Source organism: Tripterygium wilfordii, chromosome 15 (assembly GCF_013401445.1).
Source record: "Tripterygium wilfordii isolate XIE 37 chromosome 15, ASM1340144v1, whole genome shotgun sequence".
Classification (NCBI taxonomy): domain Eukaryota; kingdom Viridiplantae; phylum Streptophyta; class Magnoliopsida; order Celastrales; family Celastraceae; genus Tripterygium; species Tripterygium wilfordii.
In genome coordinates, this window is record NC_052246.1 from 11,239,979 (window position 1) to 11,265,831 (window position 25,853).

General features: G+C 35.1%; 1 protein-coding gene across 7 annotated transcripts; it reads left to right on the forward strand.

Moving 5' to 3' along the window:
• The first annotated feature begins 1,047 nt into the window (after positions 1 to 1,047).
• LOC120016668 (inositol hexakisphosphate and diphosphoinositol-pentakisphosphate kinase VIP1-like) lies at positions 1,048 to 24,790 on the forward strand. Of its 7 annotated transcripts, none has more exons than XM_038869550.1 (31): positions 1,050 to 1,220; positions 1,337 to 1,515; positions 1,609 to 1,668; positions 1,838 to 1,884; positions 2,613 to 2,696; positions 5,025 to 5,088; positions 5,520 to 5,673; positions 5,995 to 6,065; positions 6,715 to 6,819; positions 7,563 to 7,655; positions 9,354 to 9,428; positions 10,076 to 10,161; positions 11,250 to 11,456; positions 11,537 to 11,636; positions 11,717 to 11,787; positions 12,842 to 12,923; positions 13,452 to 13,610; positions 14,370 to 14,412; positions 16,579 to 16,661; positions 16,820 to 16,882; positions 16,958 to 17,032; positions 17,388 to 17,513; positions 17,774 to 18,015; positions 18,236 to 18,280; positions 19,271 to 19,337; positions 19,667 to 19,738; positions 20,698 to 20,951; positions 21,034 to 21,091; positions 22,249 to 22,416; positions 23,189 to 23,263; positions 24,244 to 24,790. In XM_038869550.1, exons 2-31 carry the CDS (start codon positions 1,426 to 1,428, stop codon positions 24,505 to 24,507), a joined length of 3,183 nt encoding a protein of 1,060 aa, XP_038725478.1. In that variant the 5' UTR covers positions 1,050 to 1,220; positions 1,337 to 1,425; the 3' UTR covers positions 24,508 to 24,790. The 7 variants fall into 7 exon arrangements, with proteins under 7 accessions (XP_038725481.1, XP_038725478.1, XP_038725479.1 ...); XM_038869551.1 differs by having other exon boundaries at positions 1,337 to 1,497; XM_038869553.1 differs by lacking the exon at positions 22,249 to 22,416 and having other exon boundaries at positions 1,048 to 1,220.
• Positions 24,791 to 25,853: the final 1,063 nt, after the last annotated feature.

The window sequence follows — 25,853 nt, forward strand, 5'->3', positions numbered from 1 at the left end:
ATCTTATATGAGTCTAAACTCAAAACCATCATATCCACGGGCACATAAATTTTCCATCTGACTACATGATAAGTTAGGTCAAAGCCTCAACGCGTGATCACAAAATATTTCTCCTATTAAGAATGAACTTAGATCCTTCCGGGAGGAATAATTGAGATTTTGTTAACAAGGAAAAAAAAATAAAATATAAGAAAAAAAATATATTTTTCAATAATTGGAGAAAAAGTAGTGAATATTCATTCATCTTTTCCATAACACAGACTAACAGAGCTGCATGTGAATTTAGCCACCATTGCCTGCCAGCCTGACACATCCACGTTCACACCCAGAACATGATGTCCCCATCACCACCACCACCATCACCACCCACCACCTAGCCATGAATATTGTAAATAATGGTATAGTGGCATTCTTGTCTCATGAACTCCAAAACCCCTTTTAGGATATTCGTACATTATTATACTTAGAATGAACAAAAAATCAGAATATTCAGAATATCAGTCCAGAATATTCAGAATATCGGTCCATCATCCCTGAAGTGTCGAACATAATAATCTTAATTTACACCCGTCAAGACTCGATTAGGAAAAAAAATATGGTCAAAAACCAAAGTCAATCTTGGCTAATTCAAATAATTGGAAATGTCAAAATAACCAGACTAAGACTTTCGTCAATATTAATTAATTGGACAGCATCCAAGACCAACCTAGTTGCAAATCCCAGTACTTTTTTTTATTATTTTTAATAGTACAGAGAAACATGTTTACTGATGAAATTGAAATTAAACACATATGTCTAACTAAATTGATTGTCAAATATAAATATGATTGGACTCGAACAATGATCACATATATTTAACCCAATGAATTACCAATTAAGCCAATGAAATTGTGATTGAAATCGAACATTTATTACACATATATTTAATCCTGTCGATTGTAAAACCGACTACTCCACTTTGCTTTTACTCCACTTTGAAAAGCAACAACAAAATGATGATGATGTCAAAAAAGGCAAAAAGCTTTAAAAAACCCCCCAAACCGCCTTTACAGTTTACACGTCCTCTTCTTCATCAGGGAAGGGAACGTACACAACGGTAAAGAAAAGAAAAAGGCTCTTTTTCCTACACGATTTTGCATATTCCAGAATCCCAAGATTTACGTATCTTCTCTCCTTTTCTTTCTCGTGACTCATCACCGCCTGCTAGTCCGCTTCTTTAGGTGGTTTTTGAATTTTCTCTGGTTTTGGTTCTTCAACGAAATCACGTCTATATACATTGTACGCAAACGCGTGCGAATGTCTAATGCGTTTGTGATTTTGTATACGATTTGCGCAGTAAACTGAGATTGGAGATCCTGTGTTGTTCAGAGTGAGATTGATTGATAGCTGGAGAGAGAGTGAACACAGAGACGTATATACAGAGAGATGGCGGTGGGGGAGGAGGGAGGGGATAATGGCAAGAAGATAAGGGTTGGGGTCTGCGTCATGGAAAAGAAGGTGAAACGTTACTCAGAGGTTCTTTCTCGTTTATGGCTCGATTGAAAATACCATGATTCGGTGGCTTTGAATTGATTTTGTGATATAATTGATCTTTTGAATTGAAATCAGGTGTTTTCCGCACCAATGGAACAGATACTTGACAGATTACAGGCATTCGGTGAATTTGAGGTACGCCAATGGTGTCTCTCTTTTCTTTTAATACATGTTATACAATTTAAGGCTCTGACTGAAATAGTGAGCTTGGATACTGGGAGAGACTGAAGAAGGTAGGGGCTTACTTGTGTTAGTAATGATCTATTTCTTTCTAACGGCATTTTGTCTTATATTCATTGCCAAGATTGTGCATTTTGGGGACAAGGTTATTATTGAAGATCCCATTGAGAGGTAATTTATCCGATTATTGCTTATTATCTAATGTATATAATTGGTAATGGTTTAAACATTAATCTTCTTCTTATTATTTTTCTTGATATTTAAGGCAGTAAACTCGTATATTTGATTAGCTAAGATGGTGGTTCGGTGGTTCCATAGCAGTATAGCACATACCACAGGGTAATAATTTAAAGACAAGATCGAGGCCTTACACAATTACAATAACCGAGGATGCATTTCATTGTTAAGAATATTCTCCATAAAAGTGATGGCAGTGAAAGATTCTTGCTCTTTTACTGGTTTATTCCTTACCATTTATTTATTATATCTTTATTTTTCTTTTGCATTGTCTTTTTTCCTACTTGTACGGAATCGATTTGTTCTAAGTCGTAGATTCTTGATTAGAAGATTGTTTTGTCCTTTTTTATCACTTTTTGTCGCCATTGAGTAAATGATAGGACCGTGTGCATGGTACTGCATATTTACAATCCAGTAGGCAGTAAAGAATATTCTAGTATTAGAAAGGATTCCACTACAGATGCGAAGACATTATCAAGTCACATGATTTATGTTGAGATTTTCTTTGACAATTTGCATTTGAACAGCTGGCAATTGTATCATTGCTATAGTTTGGTGACTCTTGAATTGAGATTGAGGGCATCCATAGTTGGAAATTTCAAAATTAATTTGTCTTTGTTTGGTGATAGTGTGATACTAATTGTAGCATTTGCTTATTTCAGCTGGCCCATATGCGATTGCTTGATTGCATTCTACTCCTCGGGCTATCCCCTAGAAAAGGCCGAGGCCTATGCTGCTTTAAGGAAGTGAGTCCTACTTTTTTTTTTTTTTTTTTTAAATTTTAATTCTAGTTATATTTGCTTTAATTCCAACGAATTAGTTCTAATTTTTTCTATGGGCATCTATTGTCGTGTCAAAACAACTTTCTTTTTGAGTTGTGTTCTTTTTTTTGAATTACTAAATTTACCGCATGCTTTTTTTGTGAGGAAATTGTTGCATGATAGTATTTGCTAGGTAAAATGGTTTATGGGATTAGATGTATCCTATCTTCTTTTTTTAACTTTTAGCTATAACAATTACTGCCAAAGTGCAATGCAAAAATGTATGGCTATCCATATATGAGAATGGAATAATGGATATAAGTGTGTTAAGAATAAATTTATGTAAATGGCAAAGAGACTTCATCCTGTACCTGTCATTAGATTTTGTCATCTTGCGTTACAAGACCAATAGGACACCATTCAAAGACTACTGCTGGTGTAGTTATATGCTTGACGCTGCGAGTCATTTTATGTGAAATAGGAAATTTAAAACTGGCTAAATTTGTTTTGCCTTGACCATGGCACCATACAAGCTCCAAACACTGAGGGCACATGCAATGGTGCAAGTGCAAATGTCCCCAACAAAATTAATCTTTGGTCTCACCTCTATTACACAAAAAGTCAAGTCAAACACGTATTCTAATACAGCCACATCAGCAAAACACAAATTTCTATACACTTTCTCTTCCCACCCAATATGGAGGCCAACAACATTCCATTCCTCCATATTATCCACAACAAAACTACACCAAAACACAAATCACCAATACATCCACATTAGCAAAACACTTCTCCCAATACAGCCACATAAGCAAAACACGTCTCACAATACAGCCACATCAGCAAAAGACAACATCTTCGTTGGCCCAATAATTGCATACCATTGCAAGTGCCCTAATAATAGATTCCTGCATTGCCTTAATTCAACTTTGCTTAGTACCTTTTAACTCCTATGCTATGCTTGAGAGCCGAGGCAATTGCTCCAAGATTGTTTGTATAGAAAAATTCATTGTTTACTGTGTCAAGCCAATCTGATGTTTTTGGATTGTTTTGTTCATGACTGTCACTATTTACATATATAATGGTTCAGTGTTTTGGTGATATATTTTCCCTTTAGGTGCATTAATCGACATAATGTTCTGATGTTTATTCCTAATTGAAATTTATGGCTTACTCTTAGGTAGTCAAGAGCACTTCTGATATGAGAATAGTCATGATTATTATTTCGAATGCATTTAGAGAGCATATCTCACTTGCCATACTTGGACATGCAGATATGTGTGCATGTCTGAACATATGTTTTTGACGCGCGAAATTTTTTACTAAAACCAATTGTGGAAATGGCCCAAGAAAAAGAAAGCCAATCTACTTAGGTACTGAAGTGGAATTCAAATAATGAAAAAAAATTATTTACATTGCAGGAAGTTCAAAATTCATGTTGGGGCATTGATATTTTCCTTCAGTGGCAAACACCTTGTTTTGTTTGACCATCGTAGTATGAAATTGAAGCAAATTAATATTGTTACCAATTTCAAAATATAATTGGACCTGGTTTAGAAGTGTATAGACCAAAATTAAAATGTTTATCAACTCTTTGCCATGTATGCACAAAATAAAATACATTAGTGGCTAAAATATTTTTTTGTTTGACTATTGTTCTACAAAACTAAAGCAAATTTAATATTGTTGCCGATTTCAAAATATTTTGGCCTGGTATAGAAGCGCATATACGGAACTGAAATGTATATTTCCTCTTCCCCATGTATGCACAAAATTACAGTCATTTAGAGAAACTTTAGTGTTTGTTTTTTTTCTTTAAAAAAAAATCAGTCAAAAAAATAACCATGGCTTAAATATACAATTGGTCAAATGATTTATCTTATGTGTTAGTTTTCCTGGAAAAAATGGACAAACCAAAGAAAATTGAAACTGATTTTTCATTTTTAAGAAAAAGTTGAAACCAAAGAGAACCAAAAGCATAATAATAAAAAAACACACTACTCAATAACAAGATTTAAAGAACCCTTATGGATGTACCAGCATAAGTAAGGGATAGCCCTCAAATAGTCTTATTTTATTTTTTTATTCGCTTTTCTGGTATGGAATTCGAATTTCCACTTCATGTTTCGGAACTTTCTCTAGTTTGTTTTCTAGTTAATGATTTTCTAATTATTCATTTAAAATGCATGATAATTTACAATCCTAGATATGTAATCTATTGGAGCACTATAGTTGGTACTTGGTACCTATTTCATAAGTTAGAAAATAAGTTCTTCCTAATTTTTTTTTCATTGTTCATACTCTGTCATCCAGGCCCTTTTTGGTAAATGAATTAGATCCACAACACCTTTTCCACGACAGAAGGAAGGTATATGAGGTATGCATTCTGGACTTTCCATCTTCTAAGTTTTAGATTGATTTTGTGATGCTTTCATGTTACATTGTAACAGCATTAATATTTGTAGGGAATACTCAAAATAGCTTGGAAATTTGATTTGTATGCATCTTGCAGAAGCATACTGCCTGTTTTTTTTTCTTCTTTTTTTTTGTCATCTATAACTTGAGAGCAAATTCTGGGCCATTGATAATTAATTCTTGTCTTTCAATATATCGAAATGGCCTGAAAGGAGACTTAAAGGATGCTTTAAATATTTTCAGCTTTCCTGGAATGAGCTTAATTACAGATGAATACATACTGATGTACGTGTATGATATATTGGTGCAAACATGTATATACATATTAGTTGAAATGACATCGTTCTTGCAGTCAAATGTTAGAGGTTAATGTCTTGATTTTGCAAATTGAAGCGTCTTGAAATGGATGGAATCCCTGTTCCAAGATATGCCGTTGTGAATAGGGAAATCCCCTATCAAGAGCTGGATTATTTTGTTGAGGAAGAAGATTTTATTGAGGTTCATGGTAATAGTTTCTGGAAGCCGTTCGTTGAGAAGCCTGTTCATGGTGAGTGTGATCATTATAATACCCATATTCTTTCTTAGCTGTGCCTCATCAAAATATTAGTAGAATTTAGTTGGCATAGGGTTTGGTGCATATTTCTTCTGCATCTCTCATCTCCTTTGATGCTCCTCTGGGAAGCTTTCAGTGAACAGATTTTGCTTGCTTTGTTGCGAATGTTGGCTTGAAAAATAATCCCTTCGATCTTTGTAACACTTTCACCTGATTCTTTGTTATTATATTGCCTATTTTAACATTAGCAAGGGTTAGTTGGCATTATTATGTTGTGTGCACATCGGTAATAATTTCTTCGGTGTTTATGTGAAGGGGATGATCATAATATCATGATATATTATCCTAGCTCTGCTGGTGGAGGAATGAAGGAGCTATTTAGGAAGGTGAAAATATTCATAACAAATTTTTGTTTGTTTTATCTCAAAGTTCTTCTATATTTACTTGGTATGTAAGTATGCAATTTCCCAGAGAACTTTGTAGAGCTTATGTGAATATGCAATTCTTCTGTCAAAAAAATTGAGAAATTAAATCAAGTTGGTTCTAGGTTGATTCACTGTTCCTCAAAATGCAAACTCTACCTTTTCTAAACCAGATATTTATTTGATTACTTGCTTCCGGTATTTTGAAAGAATGTTGACCATAATTTCTTAAAGCAGTTTTGGAAGTTTGATGCACCTAGCCTGGACTTTCCAACTTAAGTTTAGACAGTGCGTGAAATGTAATCTTTACATCTCAACATCCTCAGAAATGTATTTAGGGGTGTTGTGATACTTTTATCTGCGCTTAGATTGTTTCCATTTTAATAAGTGGAACATGAAACTATGAAAGAGCATTAACCATAATTGAACTGTTTTCATTTCTTTTTTAGGATGGGACAAATTTAGCTTCTATTTCTTTAAAACCCGAGGTTTTTTAATTTTAGCTATATGCTAAAGAGATCTCTCCGACGAAGAGCACTTTTCTCATGAACTTTGAATTGGAAGAGGAAAATTCCTTTAATAATTTTACATATAACGTGATTTCTCATTTTAGGTTGGGAACCGGTCAAGTGAGTTTCGTCCCGATGTCAGAAGAGTGAGGCGTGACCGGTCTTACATATACGAGGAGTTTATGCCAACTGGAGGAACAGATGTCAAGGTCGTGTATTTCGGCATTAACATTGCCTTCCAAATATGTTTATTGCTCTTTAACTTTCTATATAGATAATATTCGGTTTATCTTTCTTGCTGAAATGTTTGAAAGTTCTCTTGTTTTCTTGTAGTGCTTTGTTTTCCATGTTTTATTTTATGGTTAACTGCAAGTGCTGTTCGACTTCCTAATATTTCATCTGCCTTGGTTGATGGAATTTACCTTTTAGAGTGCCTGTAGAAAAACTGAATTGCAGGATGTGCTAGTGGATCAAATCGCAATCCAGTTAACTGACAATGGCAATTATGGTTATGGATATGGAAATTTAAATATACTTTGGTACTGTATTTCTCCTATGATTTGTTGGTCATGATTAATTTTGACCCCATTTGTACTATGTTTTAATATGTCTTTCATTGGAATCTTTGGGTCATAGCTTCAAATCATGCAAACAGCCACTCTGCAATGCAGTGTCCATGTTGTCTAATCTTGCCTCTACCAAAACTCGCCTCCACTTTGGTAGTTTGTGTGCTGGATTTGTTTAACCATTTAAACCATTAAAAACTAACTATAGTAGAGTGTGTGCTAGTCACTAGTCAGTAACAACTGTTGGTTTTGTATCATTCCTGAAAATTTCTGTTGTGCTTTCCCATCACATCTTCATGCTTTGTTGGATTCCATTACATTTGCATAGTTATATCACCTTTATATTTTATGAATTATCAGTTGAGGCTTTTTCCAAATGATTGTAGGTATACACAGTTGGCCCTGACTATGCACATGCGGAGGCAAGAAAGTCTCCTGTTGTTGATGGCGTTGTTATGAGAAATCCTGATGGAAAGGAAGTAAGTCCAACTTGTGAACCTTCTCATCCTTACTTTTCACTTTTTTGTGCACAATACTCATAGAGAATTTACCTCAAACCTTTTTAAAATGTGAATTGTATATGGTGTATAAGTGGCATACTGTTAAGTCAATTGTCTGTAAAATTAGACATCTTCTGCTGCATCATGGGCTAGTAGTCCTTGGAATATTTCTATCAAGATCATAGGAATCAGCTAAGTGGTTTGAAATTCTCTCAAGGACGAGATTTTGAGGACCAATAACACTAATGATAGAAAATCTCAATATTCCCCTTGCCATCTTTTGGATTGTTTGGAACGAGAGGAACTTGTGGGCCTTTGAAGGATAAGAAAGCACCTTCATTGTCATGTTATATACTCTATGTACTTGTCGTGTTATATACTCTATGTACTTGGCTTAGTAATGATCCTCTTTTTATATGGATCTTCGATTTGATTTCGTGGACTTTGATACCTAGTATCTATAAGAGATATCGCTTTGCACCTGGGTGGCACTCCCTAGGAGTTGGAGCCCTTTAACGCGTTTTTAGTATTCAAAAATAAATAAATAAAAGCTACTGAATTGGAGTAAAACAATGCCTGCTTGAGGTGATTCTATTTTTGGAAAAGTGGTTGACTTTGTTAAGATTAGTGACTTTGCTTGTTGGTTTGGGGCATTTCACATCATTTATACCATATTCTAACACTCCCCCTCATGTGTGGGCTGGACAACTCCGACGGCCTACACGTGCACAACAAACAAGGCCTAACATTAGGGCAACAACAAACTCACAAAGGCCCATACTTGGGGCAATAATAAATGGGAGTTTAAATTGCAGAATCTAACGTTTGAGCCCATGGCCTCTTGCTCTGATACCATGTTAAGATTGGTTACTTTGACATTCAATCCAATAAGTTAACTTGTTTGTTTGGGACATTTCACATCATTTATACCATATTCTAACATACTTGATTTCAAAGAGGAAGCGCATTTAACTTAAGAGTGAGAACTTAATCACTTATGGTGCATGCTTGGCTTCAATATGCTAAACAAATAGAAAATTTATATATAGACCAAACTGTGTAGTACGTTGAAGAACTATGGGGCCTGCTGAAGATGCTAGAAGAAGAGGACAACCCATAAAGATAGATAGTTGGTAATCTGAAATTTAAGAAAGAAAACCGAGATGGCATATGCTGTTGTGTTTTTTTTCTTCTTCCCCTTCTTTTTCTACCTTTTCTATAAAGTTAAGTTGTGTCCATGTAGTAATAATGATTTAATTTTGATTAGTTTACCAAGGTTGCTTATCATTGTTCATATGATGCAAAGTAGTTTCCAAGAATCTGCTCATGATTGCATATATTATAAATATCCATATTTAAACAAAATTTGAAGTAATGAACTTGGATTGTTCCCCTTAATTGTTTGTTAGAGGCTCCACAATGGGCAACAGAAGCTTTTTGACTTTTACAGGTAGTGAAACTCGTAAAAAATGTTCTGAAAATGAATGTGAAAGATCCAGTTTTTTGAAAGACAAATGATAGATTAAAGTCCATTGAAGAACCACATGTTAGTGTTATAAAGAAAGCAGCAAGAAACATACTACTAGTACTGGTTTTTATGATACATTAGCATTCAGGGTCAGCCTCATGAGTCTAACATTTGCTACGAATTTTATTTTGGGGTTATTTTGCTAACAGGTGAGGTATCCCGTGTTACTTACGCCTAATGAAAAGCAGATGGCAAGAGAGGTTTGCATTGCTTTTCGGCAAGCGGTATGTCATCTGAATCCAATTGCATAACTCAAGCAGTATGTTTTGATTTTTACACAAGTTATTATCTATCATAGTTGATTTGTGACTCTGCGTAAATTGAGATAGCTATTATTTTTGCTTGATTTTCACTATTTTGTCGTATATTTGTGTCTGCTAGTTTATGCTATAAATACGAAGTTTCTAGAACTGCCAATTGCGACATCGCTCTTTTGGGTTTACGAGAGAAACTGGCTTAACGATTTCTGCTTGAATTTTGGGACATAGTAATTGTCTTTACTAATATATTCCCATATTCTTTGTAGTCTATATTGCTCAAGCCTTTTAGTCATTAAGGTAAATAGTTTGTGCTTGTTATAATGTTTTTTAATGGTTTTCTTGAATAACTTATTTTGGGTATCTTTATCTTCACATATTGATGTGTGGTGGTTGAAACTTCTCATGTGGTTTAGTCTAGCCAACCAGTTATAGCATTTCTTATTTTGTAGCAATGAGAGTATTATTAACAGCTGGTTCAATTTCATTTGCATGGAGATTCTTCAATATGGTTATTTGACATTTGTAGATGCATGTATAGATCTATATGCACTCTAATTATGTTATTGCTAGTGTGCTTCTGTATAGAATATAGATGACTATTTTCCTTTCAGGTTTGTGGATTTGATCTCTTGCGCAGCGAGGGACGCTCATATGTTTGTGATGTGAATGGATGGAGTTTCGTGAAAAACTCTCACAAGTACTGTTTCTTAAGTCTTTTTTATCTTTTTCATTGAAAATGTTGGTCCTTAATATTGGTACTTTGATATTGTATTTGATTGATGTGTTTATTTTAAAATGCTTGGCAACTTATGAAATTCATGTCAAGTCTCCCCTTAGAAAGGAGGTAGGAAAAGTAGAGCAATGTAAGAAAATTTGGTTCCCAGCTATGCACTTTTTTTTGTAAGTTGCAGCTTAAGGTTTTGACTACTTAACCTACGTATCTAAAATACTATCTTCTCCTCAGGTAATCTTCTCTCTTTCTAATCGGAGAAGTGGACTTAGTTTTTGATGTAACTAGTGGATTAAATTTAGTTATATAATTAGTTGAAGGTATCCACCTTTTAGTTTAAATAAAATATCTACGAAGTATGAAACTTCTCTGAGGGAGGGCATACTTTTGCATTATGGGAAATTTCTTACTCATGACTTTGCAGAGTAGGCCAAAATCAAGTAAACAGCCTTCGTGCAAGTGAATTTATTGATGGTGGGAGCCTTGTGGTTTGCTACAAAACCCATGCTTAACATATTTTTTGATAGAGCATTTTCAATTGGTTAGGGATATACAATAAAGTTGTTGAAGTGGCCCTCGATCTGGCTGATTCAACCAAATATTTTCTAAGATCATATAGGGGCAATTCAACAAATACTGTCATGAATTCAAATGTGTTCATTCTTTACATTTTTTTTTTTGTTGAGAATATTGTTTGTGATTCATAGCTCTATGCTATTTTTCTTCCGTTGTCTTCTTTTTTATGTATGCTGTAAGATGGATTGGTTGAGGCTTATTCATTTTCGAATTGTTTACAAAGTTTTTTGTGTCTCAGTACTCCTGCATTTCTTTCTTATGAAAATTGGTTATGTTTTCTCTTTTGCAACACATATTATGTGGCCCAGTGGTAGAGTAGTAGGGGTGCAACTTAGAGGTCACTGATTCAATTCCTAGAAATCTATATCTCCACATATTATGTGGGGGTAACGTCTGCATACATCGTGCATGTCCCCGACCCCCTCCACTGCGGGAGCCTTGTGCACGGGCATTGTTTACATTTCTCTTTCGTAATACAGATATTATGATGATGCTGCTTGCGTGTTGAGGAAGATGCTTTTAGATGCAAAAGCTCCTCATCTTTCTTCAGCAATCCCACCAACTTTACCTTGGAAAGTCAATGAACCAGTCCAGCCTTCCGAGGGATTAACTCGTCAAGGAAGTGGGATCATTGGCACATTTGGGCAGTCTGAGGAGTTACGTTGTGTGATTGCTATTATTCGTCAGTATGTTTACTAGAGACTTGTATTTTACTTTGATTTGTGTGATTGTTCCATTCCCTTTCTAAGGACTCTTTATATGGTAGTGGTGATAGAACTCCGAAACAAAAGGTGAAGTTAAAGGTTACTGAGGAAAAGCTGCTTAACTTGATGTTAAAGTACAATGGGGGGCGGCCCAGAGCTGAGGTAATATTTTTTGCTTTTCATTTTTCTCTGTTTGCATGATAGCCGCTTGTTCATTTGCATTTTAATTCTCTTATTTGTAGACAAAACTTAAGAGTGCTGTTCAGTTGCAAGATCTGCTAGATGCTACACGAATTCTTGTACCTCGTACAAGGTATCACTTTACTGTTATTACTTTTACTTTGTATTAGAGTATTGCGTGGATGCTTCAATAACATACGCATCTAAGATTCTTCTCTAGAATTTGCAAAAGAAGGAGGGATTTGTTGGCATATCGTCTGTATACTAATCTCTCTACGGATTTGATTGGTTGGTTTTGGGTAGCCAACCTTATCATACATAGCATCTCAATTTCTGGAAAAATAAAATCTGACTCTAGTAGAATTCCATGCAGTTGTATGAGCATCAATATTGTGTTCAAGATCGCACATACTTGCATTATAAAAGTGTCCAAGAGAAAAGGATAGGGGAAGAGCTGCAAAATTCACTATAGTCAGATTTGATTTTCCAGAAATTGCCTTCAAAGCCAACCCTTGAGGTCAAGCTGCTAGGCACCATAACTCTTCTCCAAAATGTTCTTTTCCAAACCAATTCTTGGGAAGAGCTCCACCTATTCTTGGGAAATACCTCAATTCCTCCCCCCCAACCCCCAACTGCATGGCATTCCACTTTCTTGCTATTTGGAGGGGATGGATAACATGGGCTACATAAAAGTTGACGACAATGTCTTTAGTGCATTAATAATGCAGTATATGACTCATGAAATTTACAGTTGTTTGGATGCCATATTTAAGGTTTAAATCAAATATTAATTCAAGGAGCCTAAATTTTTGTTTTAGATGTAATTGTTTTATCTTCCCCAATTTAAATGTCTTTTCATAAGACGAGGTTCAACTCCTAAACTTTGTGAAGGGGTTAAAAAAGAAGAAAAAGGAAAAGAGCTTTATTGTTTCCTTAAGGGACCCAGCTTCATGAAATACATCATAGTGTTAAGCTTCTTTTATCATTTATAAGGAGTGATATCGGTGATAAAAGGGACAAGAGAATCTTTTCTGGAAAAACCAATATCAGATGCTTATGGAATGTTTAGTTTTTTATTCTAATGATGATGCTGAAATTAAAAATGGAATATCACTAATGCATAATTAAATAGTTTGTAAGAGTATAAATGATTCTGATTTAAGGATGTTTTTATTTACACCATATAGACCAGGTCGTGAAAGCGATAGCGAGGCAGAAGATATTGAGCATGCTGAAAAGCTACGTCAAGTTAAAGCAGTGCTTGAAGAGGTCATCTATTTCTCTTGAAGTTATTCATACCTATGTTATCTAGTTATACAATAATTGTGCGAACAATGTTTATTCACTTCTTGTGTGAACTGTGGATTTAACTCTCATGGACTTAACAGTATATGTGCTTGCACCATTGATATTTGACTGCGTGTATATGGCTATTTCCCCTTTTCCAGCATGTTGTTTTTGCACTTGAAGTGAAACTCATGCTGGATGAATCCCTTTAGTGTTTTCTCCAACTAAAAGAGGAAACTCAATGTCATGTCACTTTTGACCACCTGCTCATAGTAGAGAAATCACTTTTAGGTTATTGGAGTAGTAATATAATTGTCGTGGTTTAAAATTTATTCTAAACTAGGGCTGATACATGCTGAAGTACTTTGCTGGTAAGACCGACTAATGCTTTTTTTAGTAGCTTGACCTTTCCCTATTTTAACTTTATATGATATTAAGTCGTTTCTCCCATCCATCATATGCTGATATGGGTTTTTTTTTTCTTTTTTTTTTCCTGATGGGTAAATCTAGGGGGGACACTTCTCTGGTATATATAGGAAGGTTCAACTAAAGCCTCTAAAGTGGGTTAAAGTTCCTAAAAGTAATGGTGAAGGTGAGGAAGATCGGCCTATCGAAGCGCTGATGGTTCTTAAATATGGTGGTGTTCTTACACATGCTGGCCGAAAGCAGGTTCTACCGATTAATATTTAAATTCATTATTTTTTTTTAAAAAAAAATTTTGCTTATGAATTGGAGGATCCTGTAGTGTACTTTTATTTAGCCCATTTACTCCGTGCCGAATTGATTGGGAACCCCTCTATTTCCTTCTGCAGAACTGTTTAGATGAGGATAGATCTGTAATCTCGTTACCTTCTTTGTTTTTCCTCCTCTTCTCCTCTTGGTCAATCATCCTCGATCCTTTCTCTCCCTCTCTCATGCACTTGCCCTCCTCTTTTCAAAACCAGTTTCTACCACTAAAAAGGTAAACAACTCCGGTGTACAAGGCTCGCACAATAGGGGGAGTTAGGGACATGTAGGATGAACACAAACCTTACCCCACATAATATGTGGAGAGACTGTTTTCATGAATTGAAACTGTTACCTCTAAGTTGCACCTATGCCATTCTACTACTGGGTCACGTGTTCACTTGTAAAATCAATTTCTGCCACTGTCGACCATAAATGTCAGGAAGTAATTCGCACCTTTTTTTTCTTGATTTCTTTTTATTTTTCTTTGCCTTCAGCTCTGAGGTATAAAGTGCCACTGTGTTTAGATTCTATTTATTAATCTTAAAAGCAACCTCAGTGCTGCTCTATAGGTAGAAGCAGGTTTATACTGAAAATTGCATTCATGGGAAATCTTTATAAGTAGCATCATCTGATGATTCTGATTATTAATCTCGTTTTCAATAAAATTAAGTGTTTTTCTCTTTCCTCATTTCTCTGCAGGCAGAAGAGCTGGGTAGATATTTCCGGAATAATATGTATCCAGGTGAAAGAAAATGGATATTTATTTAGTTTAACTTCTAGGTTTGATTCATATTCCCTGTTTAAAAGAAAGATGGTTGTTATAGGTATAAGTTTATTTCTTGGCCTTACCTTCCCCAAAAAAGAATATTTAGCTTATTGGAAGATAGATATAAATCTCAACGAACTGACTTTTAGCATTATTGCTTACTACTTAGTTCCAGACTTTTAAGTTACTTGTCATCTGAAGTTTTGCTTCTTGTTTGTTTCTTATTAAACCTCTTGAGGGATTGTTTAATTTTGAATTATAGCTAACCATGAGTTCATATGAATTGCTACATATGGATAATAGAGTTGGATATATGATAAGAGGTGAAAATTGTGGTTTGTGTATGGAAGGGTGTTAGAACGTTGGCAGGCTTATACGTAATATATTTCTTTAGGGTGGATAGAGACATATTATTGTTTTAGACGGATGCTTGGTGTAGGGATGGCGCTATGATGTGGTATTTCCAACATTTTACTCTAAAAGCTGAATATGAAATTGCTTTGGTTAAGAGCTATTTGGTTCATTCCATATCTTATGTTTTTTGGAACCAAAAGTTCTACAGAGCTCTGACATTTGTGGGCCTGTCTTGCTAGAGATTTTGTAGCAAAACTATAACAGGTTTGCTGCCATGTTCAGGAAGATAATGTTTCCAGGAGCACCCTTAGTTCAACTTGTCAAGCAGCACCTCTCCCAATTGCCCTAAGGGCAGGAGTCCAAGTTCCCTTCCCTTTTAAACAATTTGAAAAAATGAGGATGATGTTGTTCTTGCCATAATCTTTTTCCGGCCAAATCTCTTAATGATGCCTTCCAATATTGTCATGCATTTTCCTTGGGAAGTTGGTGGTAAAGTAGGTTTCAATCGTAGGTTCATTTCTCTACGTGTATATCAGGATCATATCACAACTTTCCTCTGGACAATTCAACCATTATATAGTTTTTTGTGATTGGTTGGTGCGTTTTTTTTTAAAAAAATTGTGATTAGTTTGAGAATGTTGTGTGTGTTTTGCGATTAGATCCATTGTGCCTACATCTTGATGGGATTTCGCAACACTGTAGAGGTTTACTAGGGAAAGATATAAGAAGTACTTTACACACTATGGAATGTCTTGAGGGATTACTTTTGAGTATGCTATATTGATGTTTTTACTTTTTGAATGCTTATTTCTTATTATGTTGCCCTGAATCTACTGTCTTTTAAGTTTTCTCAATTGCAAACTTGTGGCCTAATGGTAGAGTTGCTTTGTCACTACTTATGGCTCACAGGCTCAAGTCATGAAAACAGCCTTTCTGCCTGTGGGGGCAGGGCTGCGTCCATCTGTCCTTCTCCAATGTTATCTCCTTGTGCAATGGATTTACCTATTACCTTTAAAATCTGTTTTCTCCTTCTTGGTGCTATCTTTTATACTATTCTTGTATTGAGTTTATTTTCGGTGTTTGTTTTGGTGTTTTCCTTAATTTTTGGGTTCTTGTTTCTTATGTCAGAGACTGAATATACTATTTCATAAGTTCTTTCTTATTTTTCACGGTTCTATCTTCTATGCTACCCTTTACTGAGGTTGCCTCACGTTGGTGTTTGCTTTTAACAATTTATAGTAGTTTCAAAGATGGTGGTGATAAAAAATTGAAGGTCGTAGGTTTTTCAACTCCATTTGTTGCATTCTTTTTCGATGGGTTATATCATATTATCATTCTGGTTTACTTTGCTTGAGCAGTTTATTTTCCTGTTAATCCAGTAGTCCTTGGGAAGTAAATCCATATGATCATTTGTCCCCTCTGGGTTGCTGCACCTCTTGGTGTTGATACTAATATCATCTTATGCTCTTCATTCTTGAATGTAGTTGACGTATTCTTGCTTCTTTGTTGCACGTCAATAAGTTTTTCATTAAATGCTTTAATGCCTTTTGGGGATCATTTTTAATGCAATTTGGGTAACCTGAATAATGATTGCAAGTATGAACTCGTCCGTGTCTTTGCCCATGTATTTTTAGTGGGAAACATAATGTTTTTGGGTTGTTTCTGCTCTTATGTTGTTTACTGTTTAGAAAAATATTTATGGGTCAATCATTCATCATACCATCCGATTTTGTGTATCCGATGCTTACTATCCTTCATTATATGGCGTGAAATCTTATAAAATTGCAGGTGAAGGTACAGGCCTGCTCCGCCTTCATAGCACATATCGTCATGATCTCAAAATCTACAGTTCTGATGAAGGTCGTGTCCAGGTATAGTGTTTTTGGCATATGCATTTGAGCAATAGTATAGGCTTTTAGTTTTGTTTTCAATCTTGTGTGGGTGTCTTCTTTGTTTTATGGACTGCAGTAATTTTCCCTTGACTTTGGTATCATTAGAGCTGCACCATTTATGAGGTATATGTTAATAGATGTCTGCAGCTGCATTTGCAAAGGGCCTCCTTGATCTGGAAGGGCAGCTAACGCCAATACTGGTATATAGCATTTTCTTTACACACTTTAATTCTGTGCACTTTGAATTTATGACCGATTGAATCACCTGGTTCAAGGTTTCCCTTGTTAGCAAGGATTCTTCCATGTTGGATGGACTAGACAATGCCAGCATTGAGATGGAAGAGGCCAAGGTTCCTCCTCTATCCCTCACATGATTGTGGATTAATAAGTTTGTTACTCGTTAATATTGTTGTGATGCGGTAATTTGTTGACAAGATTGACTTGTTGGAACTTTTTAACAATGTGTTTTATAATTCCAAATAACTAATTGACGTTCAAAAATTATTCTGCGGATTATCTGGTTTACATAGCACTTAAACCTATTCAGACTAACATTTTCCTTTGAAAGCGCCGACTATGCTAAGCATCTATATGTGTCAGAATTCTTTTGTAGCATATTTGAATATTTCATTTTGGATTTTTTGTAATATACGCTGAACATTCTGGGATTTCTTTTTTCGATTTCTTTTAAATGAATTTTTGCAGGCTAGGCTGCATGAGATTATAACCTCTGGTACCAAGACTGCTAATGGCAATGGTTCATCAGAGTTCCCGTGGATGACTGATGGAGCTGGACTGCCTACTAATGCTTCTGAACTTTTGCCTAAATTGGTATTTGAATTTTCAAAACAAATGTTAATGGCTAAGAAGTGTGAGAAATGATAGAAATCACACCATATTAAAAATGCAAACACATTCTCTTCGTGGACATATCTGTTAACTGTTAAGTTATTCTTTTGAGGAGTGATTCTTATCACTGATGACTTGAAGACACTTTAGTTTTTTTGAATTTTTTAAATGTCAGAATCATTTTTATTATTGACAGATGTTCGAAAATTTTCCTCTGAATGTTTTGCTTCTCTTGTGAATAGGTAAAATTGACTAAGAAGGTCACTGAACAAGTAAGACTACTTGCCATGGATGAAGATGAGGAACTTATGGAGACAAGTTCCTACGGTGTGATTCTTCCATATGACCAAGCAAAAGCCCTTGGTAAAACTAATATTGACGTTGATCGCATCGCTGCTGGATTACCCTGTGGCAGTGAAGGATTTCTTTTGATGTTTGCTCGCTGGAGAAAACTTGAAAGATACTTGTATAATGAGCGCAAAGAGTAAGTGCTTACCATTTTTATCTGAATTTTTTTGTGTTAGGAGTATATATGTTCTACTGGCTGCTTCTGCGTTATTTCGTTTGAAAGGAAATATTTGTGGTTTTGACTTTATTCTTGGTAAAAATTTTTTTTCACTCAACATTTTAGATATTCCATTCAAAAAAAGGGAAGAAACATTTTAGTCAAAAGAGAGATGATTGTTGAATGTGTTTACTTGCAGCCGGTTCGAGATAACACAGATTCCAGATGTTTATGACTCCTGCAAGTAAGTATAAGAGGTTCCACCATATGCTTGGTCCAAGTTTTTGGTAAAAAGTACTATTTTCTTTCCGCATTAAAGCATTCTAACAAATACTGTGCTATTGTTTTCAGTGGTAAATAATTAGTATACGATTATGTCTAAAATGTGGAATTCGTTGGATAAAAGGAAAGAGAGAGAGAATAGGAAAATGTAGTGAGAGAAAAGGGGAGTTAATTAACTTTCCTCTTTTTAAGCATCATTCATAGACTCAGTATTACATGAGGAAAGTTGCAAGGTTGATCTGTTTTTTTCCATATTCAAGTACCAAATTACAGCCATTGATGATTACTTATTTGAACACTCAAGGTGGAGCATTTATATAATAAGGCACAGCTTGGATGAAATACGGTCAACTAAGAGTATATAACACTAAAGGAGCATTTAAAAGGAGTATCTTGAATAATTTTACCTGTTAGACAGCTTCAGAACTTAGTTTATCAGAACTTAGTACATGGGAACTTTCTTGGATGCACTCTCTCACGGTTGCCAGCATGCAGACACACACACATTCATAAACATGTGCATGCAAACTTCAAGCACCATTTCATGCACAGGCACACCAAAGTGTGAGGATGATTTTTAAGAAATTCAAAGATGCTTGTATCAATAAAACAGGACTATAGAGATTGGTATGGATTCATTAAACACACACACATGCATGTAAAAGACAAATATTCTATGCTTACAATTATGCAGAAATGCTTACATGCATACGTGTGGGCACAACATACATATGCGTGCATGTGATTGGGAATGATAATTATCAAGTTCTAGAGAAGATGGAAACAGAAAAGGGTGCATCTAAACTTGCATGCATAAATAATTTATTGGGGCTGTCACAATTAGTAATAAGTCAGAAGACATTGGTTTGCAAATCGCAACTTATATTCCAGTCTCAAGCAGGTTATTAATGTTGGGAACTATCTATTTGAGTGACAATGTTTATTCTTGCAGATATGATCTCTTGCACAATGCGCACCTTAATCTTGAAGATTTGGATGAGCTCTTCAAAGTTGCACAGGTACGAAGTGAATGTACTCCTATCAGTTAATTCTATTCTAGTAAAGGATATCAATTGTAAAGCATGTATTCCCTTGCAACCCAGCTTTTACAATCTCTAAATTTTGCCTTGATAGCCTTTCCTTATTGGAATCGAATCGAATTCCCCTACACTTTGAACAGCTAGATTAGTAGTCTGAGAGAAAAAATTGTTGGTGTCAGGTTGTATGGAATAGATGAAGTGGAACTGCTCCAATTTTACATAGCTATGGCTTTATGTTTTGCATCTCAAATTGATTAGCATGTTAATCATTGGAATTAGATTGAGTGGTATGCATATCTTGATTGCAGTTACTCGCAGATGGTGTCATACCAAATGAGTATGGAATCAATCCTAAGCAGAAGCTGAAGATTGGCTCAAAGGTGAAATCTTTGCTCTTATTCTTCCACATATTGAATTTTACAACAAAGTTCTTTTTATCTGCTATCCTTTTGTGAACCGTCAAGCATTAGACATTAGAAATTTAGAAGACGGGATATGTGATACTTTTTGAAAGCAGCAATTATTTATAGGTTTTTGTAGCTGTTTCAGTCGCATGCTTGCAAGTTCTTGTAAAGATCTCAATAAAATTGATTTTTGTTCTCGCTTCATTAAGAACTATCAACTGCTGAAAATGTGGCCCTCTATTCATTCTGCCCAAGTACATGTTCTTCTACAATATGATGGAACAATCTGAAAATTTACAGTATTTTACTACTTGTTCTTGGTGAAACAAAAATCATGAGGATAAGTTTCCATATAGGAGAACCTTTTAACATATGTGACAATACAGCCTACAGGTAATGGCAGTAATATCTTTATCCCCTCAGGATCCAGCAAAGCTGTGAAGATTAGGTTTAGCCTACCCTTTAAAATTGTATACATGTAACACAAGCAATAGGTGCTAATACACTTTTATGGAGATTTCTATGATAATGCAGTAGGTAACTGTTGAAGGAGGTAATGAGACAAAAGTTAAAATTCAGATGCTTGAGATTCAATAATTGAGGTTGGAATGTCCTAATACCGTCTAAATTCAATATTATTTAATGGGTGGATCATTTATTTTATTACTCCAAAGAAGCCTATTCAATTGAGCAACCACCCCATGATTTTTGCTGTTACTAACCAAAGGTCACAAGACTTGTCAAATGGCCTGCGTAATCAGCATGGAAATTTTAAAGTCGTGTGAGATATTTTTGCCTTCTCTTGGGTTTCACCTGTGCCTCCATTTCTTGTTTTTCTATGGTTTTTTCTGCTTTTGTACCTGTATCTGTGGCTACATGTAATATTTATGCACAGTTATATTACTTGTGTTAAATATTATGTTACCTCAATTCAGATTGCTCGACGTTTATTGGGTAAAATATTGATTGATTTGAGGAACACTCGTGAAGAAGCCATTAGTGTTGCTGAGTTAAAAGGTAATCAAGAACAACATTCAGAACCCTCCAGGACTGAGAAAGAAGATACAGATAAACAAACAAAGATTTTCATCAAGAATGAAGACACGAGGAGAAATAGCACGACAAGTGATGTATCAATGGATCAGGAGGATGATGATGACAAAGAGACCAAATATCGTTTGGATCCAAAGTGATATATTGAAACAATTTAATTTCCTCTTTCATTCCATAGTATGCATTGGTGATCACGGAGTTTTCTCATTTTCTATCAGGTATGCAAATGTCAAGACACCTGACCGCCACGTTCGGACACGCCTTTACTTTACATCGGTAAGAACAAAAGGCTTCCTTGTCATTCTCTCTCTCTCAATATATATATATATACACATGAATTCTCATATAAGGGTCTAAAGTAAGAGTGTACAATAAGGGTCCATGTTTACACCATTGAGTTGAAATATGTGGGACCCAAAGTAGTGGGCCCCACTTGTCATCTCTCTCATCCACACCATTAAAAAGTGACCATTATTTTATACTCTTACTTTAAGCCCTTATGTGAGAATTCATATATATATATATATATATGTATATGTATATATGTATGTATGTATGTATGTATATGTATATGTATATGTGCACACCTTTCTGTCAGTTTGTGTATCCTTCCTAAGCTTTGAAAATATGATATTGAGGAGACTCATTGAATAAATATTTAGATTCAGGTGAAAGTTGGAGTTGAGTTCCAATTTGCATCTATTGCTCCTGTTGTGTGTGTGTGTGTCCAATATATTTGTAAAGTGAGGAGCAAAAGAGAAATAATGTTTGAGGGCACCAGGAAATAGATACAGGAATTGATAATACAATATTTTTCTAATATCTGCTGTTATAGTTTCCCCACAAGGTTTCATTCCATCCTTTTCTGTATTGACAGCTAAGAGAAAGGGCTATTCCCCACAAGGTTTCATTGTTGAAATTAGCATGTTCCCATTCATGAGAAAAAGAAGAAGTTCATTTGCTTTAATATGAAGATATTTTTGCAGATGTCAACGTCTTTTAAATTCCAATCAGCTGTTCACCTATATCCGGTGTTATATTTATTCATGCATAGATGGTTAAAAAAAATTCCTCGATGCTGCATGGCACAATGATGACTGCCAGAATGGTGGAGGAAGGAAATGCTGATTTCTTCCTTTTCTATTAGTCATCGCAAGATTTCTGACATGTCATCCTTCAAGTTCTCTCTGAATGACTTTTTTCGCTCTATATTGAAGCAAAAAAATAATAATATGTCATTATATAAATCATTATCTTGAATGCATTTTCTTTTCCTAGTTAGTTTGGTCATTAAGAGTTTTTTTTTCTTCCGCTTTATCCTCCTTTCTGATACGTGGAAATGTTAGTTATTTGACATTCTGAAGAGCAGATCATCACATTTTGCTCTTAAGGTTATATGATCTCTTAAATTCAGTGATACATTTGAATGACAGGAGTCACATATCCATTCTCTCATGAATGTTCTTCGATACTGTAACTTGGATGAATCTCTTCATGGAGAAGATAGTCTCATTTGTGATAATGCTTTGGAGCGTTTGCACAAAACCAAGGAACTTGACTACATGAGCTATATCGTGTTGAGGATGCTTGAAAACATTGAGGTAGAAAGTTTTTCGAAACAACATGTGTAAAGTACTTCTAGTTGAGCATATTTGTGCTTTTGTGCATGCTCTAGTCACCCTGTTTCCATAGGCTTATTATTTTAATACCACGAGCCTCTATATTTCAGAAATGGTCTAGACCAGCTACTCGACTTGAAAAATGCAAATCCTTAATTTAATTTAACCTCTTTTGAACAAACCAATTTGGTTGCTTAGCAAAATTAGTTATGCTTCTACCCCACCATGTTCATTAGTTGGTTTATAAGAGAGCCAAGTGTTGGTGACCAATGAGGAAAACTTTTGCGATCCTCTTTTAAAGGGTTCGTGTTAAGGATTTTAAGCAGCAGGGTCTGTTCTTGGGCTACAGACTGTAACTTTGAGGAAATTTTGGGGATTTTGGTTATTAGGATTAGATTAAGGTCATGGTATGGCCAGGGCTATTAATAAATATAAATTTTGAGGCTTTTAAAGTAAATCTTGTGAGATATCAGTTATGTAGGACTACTGAAAACTTCAGTATAGGATGACATACAAATATAAACCCCCACCCCTTCTCCTCCATTTGAAAGAAAAATGATGTGGTTGGAGGCTCGTAACTGGCTTGATGCAATGGATGTTGTAGAATGTAGACCCTTTTCCAGTGATGAAAGTTGAGCCATTGTTAGACCAGGTCAAAATTAAGTTTCTTCGGTTTATATTTTAGTAGTACAATATAGTTGGAGGATTGGAGCCATTATATTAATTTAGTTTTATTTTGATATTGGATGTGCAGGTCTCTTTAGATGATCCGAAAAGATTCCGAATAGAGATGACCTTCAGTCGTGGTGCAGATTTATCGCCATTGGAGGTAATGTGTTTCTATCTACATTCAAACACCTTTTGCAGGAAGTACTGTGTATTTGAGAAAGAATTTGGGAGAGTGAAATTTTGTCATATAATCGCTTTTAGTGCTTTCTATAATTCTATTTACAGACAATACATGCAAACATAACCGAGTACAAATATATTATACATAAACGGGTACAAATATATTATATAAGCCCATTTAATAATTTTTTTTTTTTTTTTTTTTTTTTGTGTGAGGTAAAGTGTAGTCACTTCAAGATAGTATCAATCTAAATTCAATCACTATCTAATTCTTTGAGTTCATTTGGTCGATAACATTTTCAAAATGATAGATTTTGGTATTTAAAATTAGTGAACATGATGACTTTGTTATTTTCTTTTTTGATAAGCTATACAGGATAAGTTAATTGTGCCTTTTTTTGAACATCAACAATCAAATTGACTCAAAATTAATCCCTGACCTTATCCTTCATTGACTAAAAGTACATTTTACAATAAACATGTTTTAAGATATTAATTAGTACTCAACATGACTTGGAAGCTGGAAGCTTCTTGGAACCAGGAGGGATTTAGTTTGGCAGCAGTTGCTATTACTTAGTCATTAAGTTATGTGTTTTTTGCTTAAGCTAGAAGTATGTGTGCTAGTGCGTTGTTTTGTTGTAAGCAAGCCAATCAGAGTTTTGAGTCTAGATTTTGTGATGTCATAGAGATAGACAAGTTGAATTTGTATTTCTTTTGAGTCGGTTGAACCTATCGCCATAAATAGAGATGTATGCTACTTTTGTACGTATGTTGGTATGACAACATACTAAAAGCTTCATATTTCTCTGTGTTGTGCAAGGGAATTGTCTACCTTTATTTTTTTTTTTTCATTCAAACAATATTTAGCAAGAATGATTAATTAGCTTTAATTGGGTGCCAAAGCACTTAGACATAGGATCTACCCTTGTATAACAAGAAATGCACTTTTTTCCTGTTCAGAAGAATGACAATGAGGCTATTTCATTGCATCAAGAGCACACACTTCCAATTATGGGTCCAGAGAGGCTGCAAGAAGTTGGCTCATATCTCACGCTAGAGAAAATGGAGAAGATGGTACGCCCATTTGCCATGCCAGCAGAAGACTTTCCTCCTCCTTCCACCCCTGCAGGATTTTCAGGATACTTCTCAAAGAGTGCATCAGTACTTGAGCGTCTGGTAAATCTTTGGCCTTTCCATAGGAATGCTAATGTCAATGGAAAGTGAGAGGAAGACACAGAGAGAGCTATTTCTGTCCACATTTTTTGATTCCTTTATGTGGTAGATTGCAAGCTTTGCAGAACTCAAAGTTCGTTGCATGGCCAAATTGAGTTTGAGCTTCCTGTGGAAAAATTTTGGTAGATCGATAAGAATGTTGTCGGAAGAAACTGACTCCCCTCTTTCTTATTGAATGTCTCGTTTCTAGATTGATGTCTCTGGTAACATTTATTCATATTCATTGCCTACTCTTGCATTTCTACATTGAATTTAATTTTCTCTTTTAATGATACTTTACTGTGCTCTAATCAAGCTCCTGGATGATTACTGCTGCTCTACATTTTTTTTCCCCGGAAGAATCTGAAACAATTGATTGCCTATATGGAACTTCAACTCTCTCTTTTTTTATTCCCTTTTGGCATGTATAGGAGGCTTGTAGTTAGTTGACTCCAGATCATGCACTTGAAAGATGGAATTGGGTTATGAAATCACCATTCTATTCTTTTAAATTCTGGTGGCAAATCTCTTTCTGATTGAAAAAACAAAAGTTTATGGAGGTGAATCCTTATGATCCATGCTAGACTACTATCTTGAGGATCAACCTCATCCAATGCAAGCAATTAGCATATTAATAACATGTGTTCAACGTAGAATCTGGTTGGTATTCTTGAAACCTTTCTTGATGCTTGGAGATACGCGGGAGGGAGATGAATCGGGGAGTTTGTATGATTGATTCAAGGTTTTCTATTTTTTTTAATTTCAACGATTTTGCCAAAAAAATTTTGGTATTTTTAGAGGAGAAAAAAAAGAATCGCAAGAACGGACGGTTGACATTTACACTTCTGAGTCTGTTGTGGCTCAAGCCACTGCTAATAGAAGTGTGTGTTTTCAATTCTTTTGTTTGACAATATATAAAGCATGTGCCTGTGTAGCAGGACAGATCGGATCTTGGTAATCGCACAGGTTTGATTTCGTGCTTGAAATTATATTCACGATTTAGAAAAGAAGTTTTTTTTATTCCTCGATATGAATTGAGACGTATCGTCTCCGGAAGAGTTTACCATGTAGGGTGGGTCTTGAGATCGACCGACTCTTGCATGGAGAAGAAACCCTGTAAATGCCCAAAAGCAAGGAGAATAAAGAGTCCTGATCAAGAAGTTGAAAATCTTTATCTCGAAAGTTTCATTAATATTATATGATAACTTGTTGTAGTAATATTATCAGAACCTTTTATCTTTATTTGTATGGGCCAGATTTGTTGGAACATAAAAAGGAATATTAGGTATTTCTCTATCTATAGCAGGCAATCAACTTTGTATATATGTATCTATATATATCTCATTCCAACCATGTCA

What these genes read in the sequence shown, in the direction of transcription:
- LOC120016668 (XM_038869550.1), top strand. Translation starts at nt 1,426, where the DNA reads ATGGCGGTGGGGGAGGAGGGAGGGGATAATGGCAAGAAGATAAGGGTT. An exon ending in AGGTGAAACGTTACTCAGAG is followed by an intron (nt 1,516 to 1,608) that starts GTTCTTTCTCGT and finishes AATTGAAATCAG; the next exon opens with GTGTTTTCCGCACCAATGGA. An exon ending in CAGATTTATCGCCATTGGAG is followed by an intron (nt 23,264 to 24,243) that starts GTAATGTGTTTC and finishes TTTCCTGTTCAG; the next exon opens with AAGAATGACAATGAGGCTAT.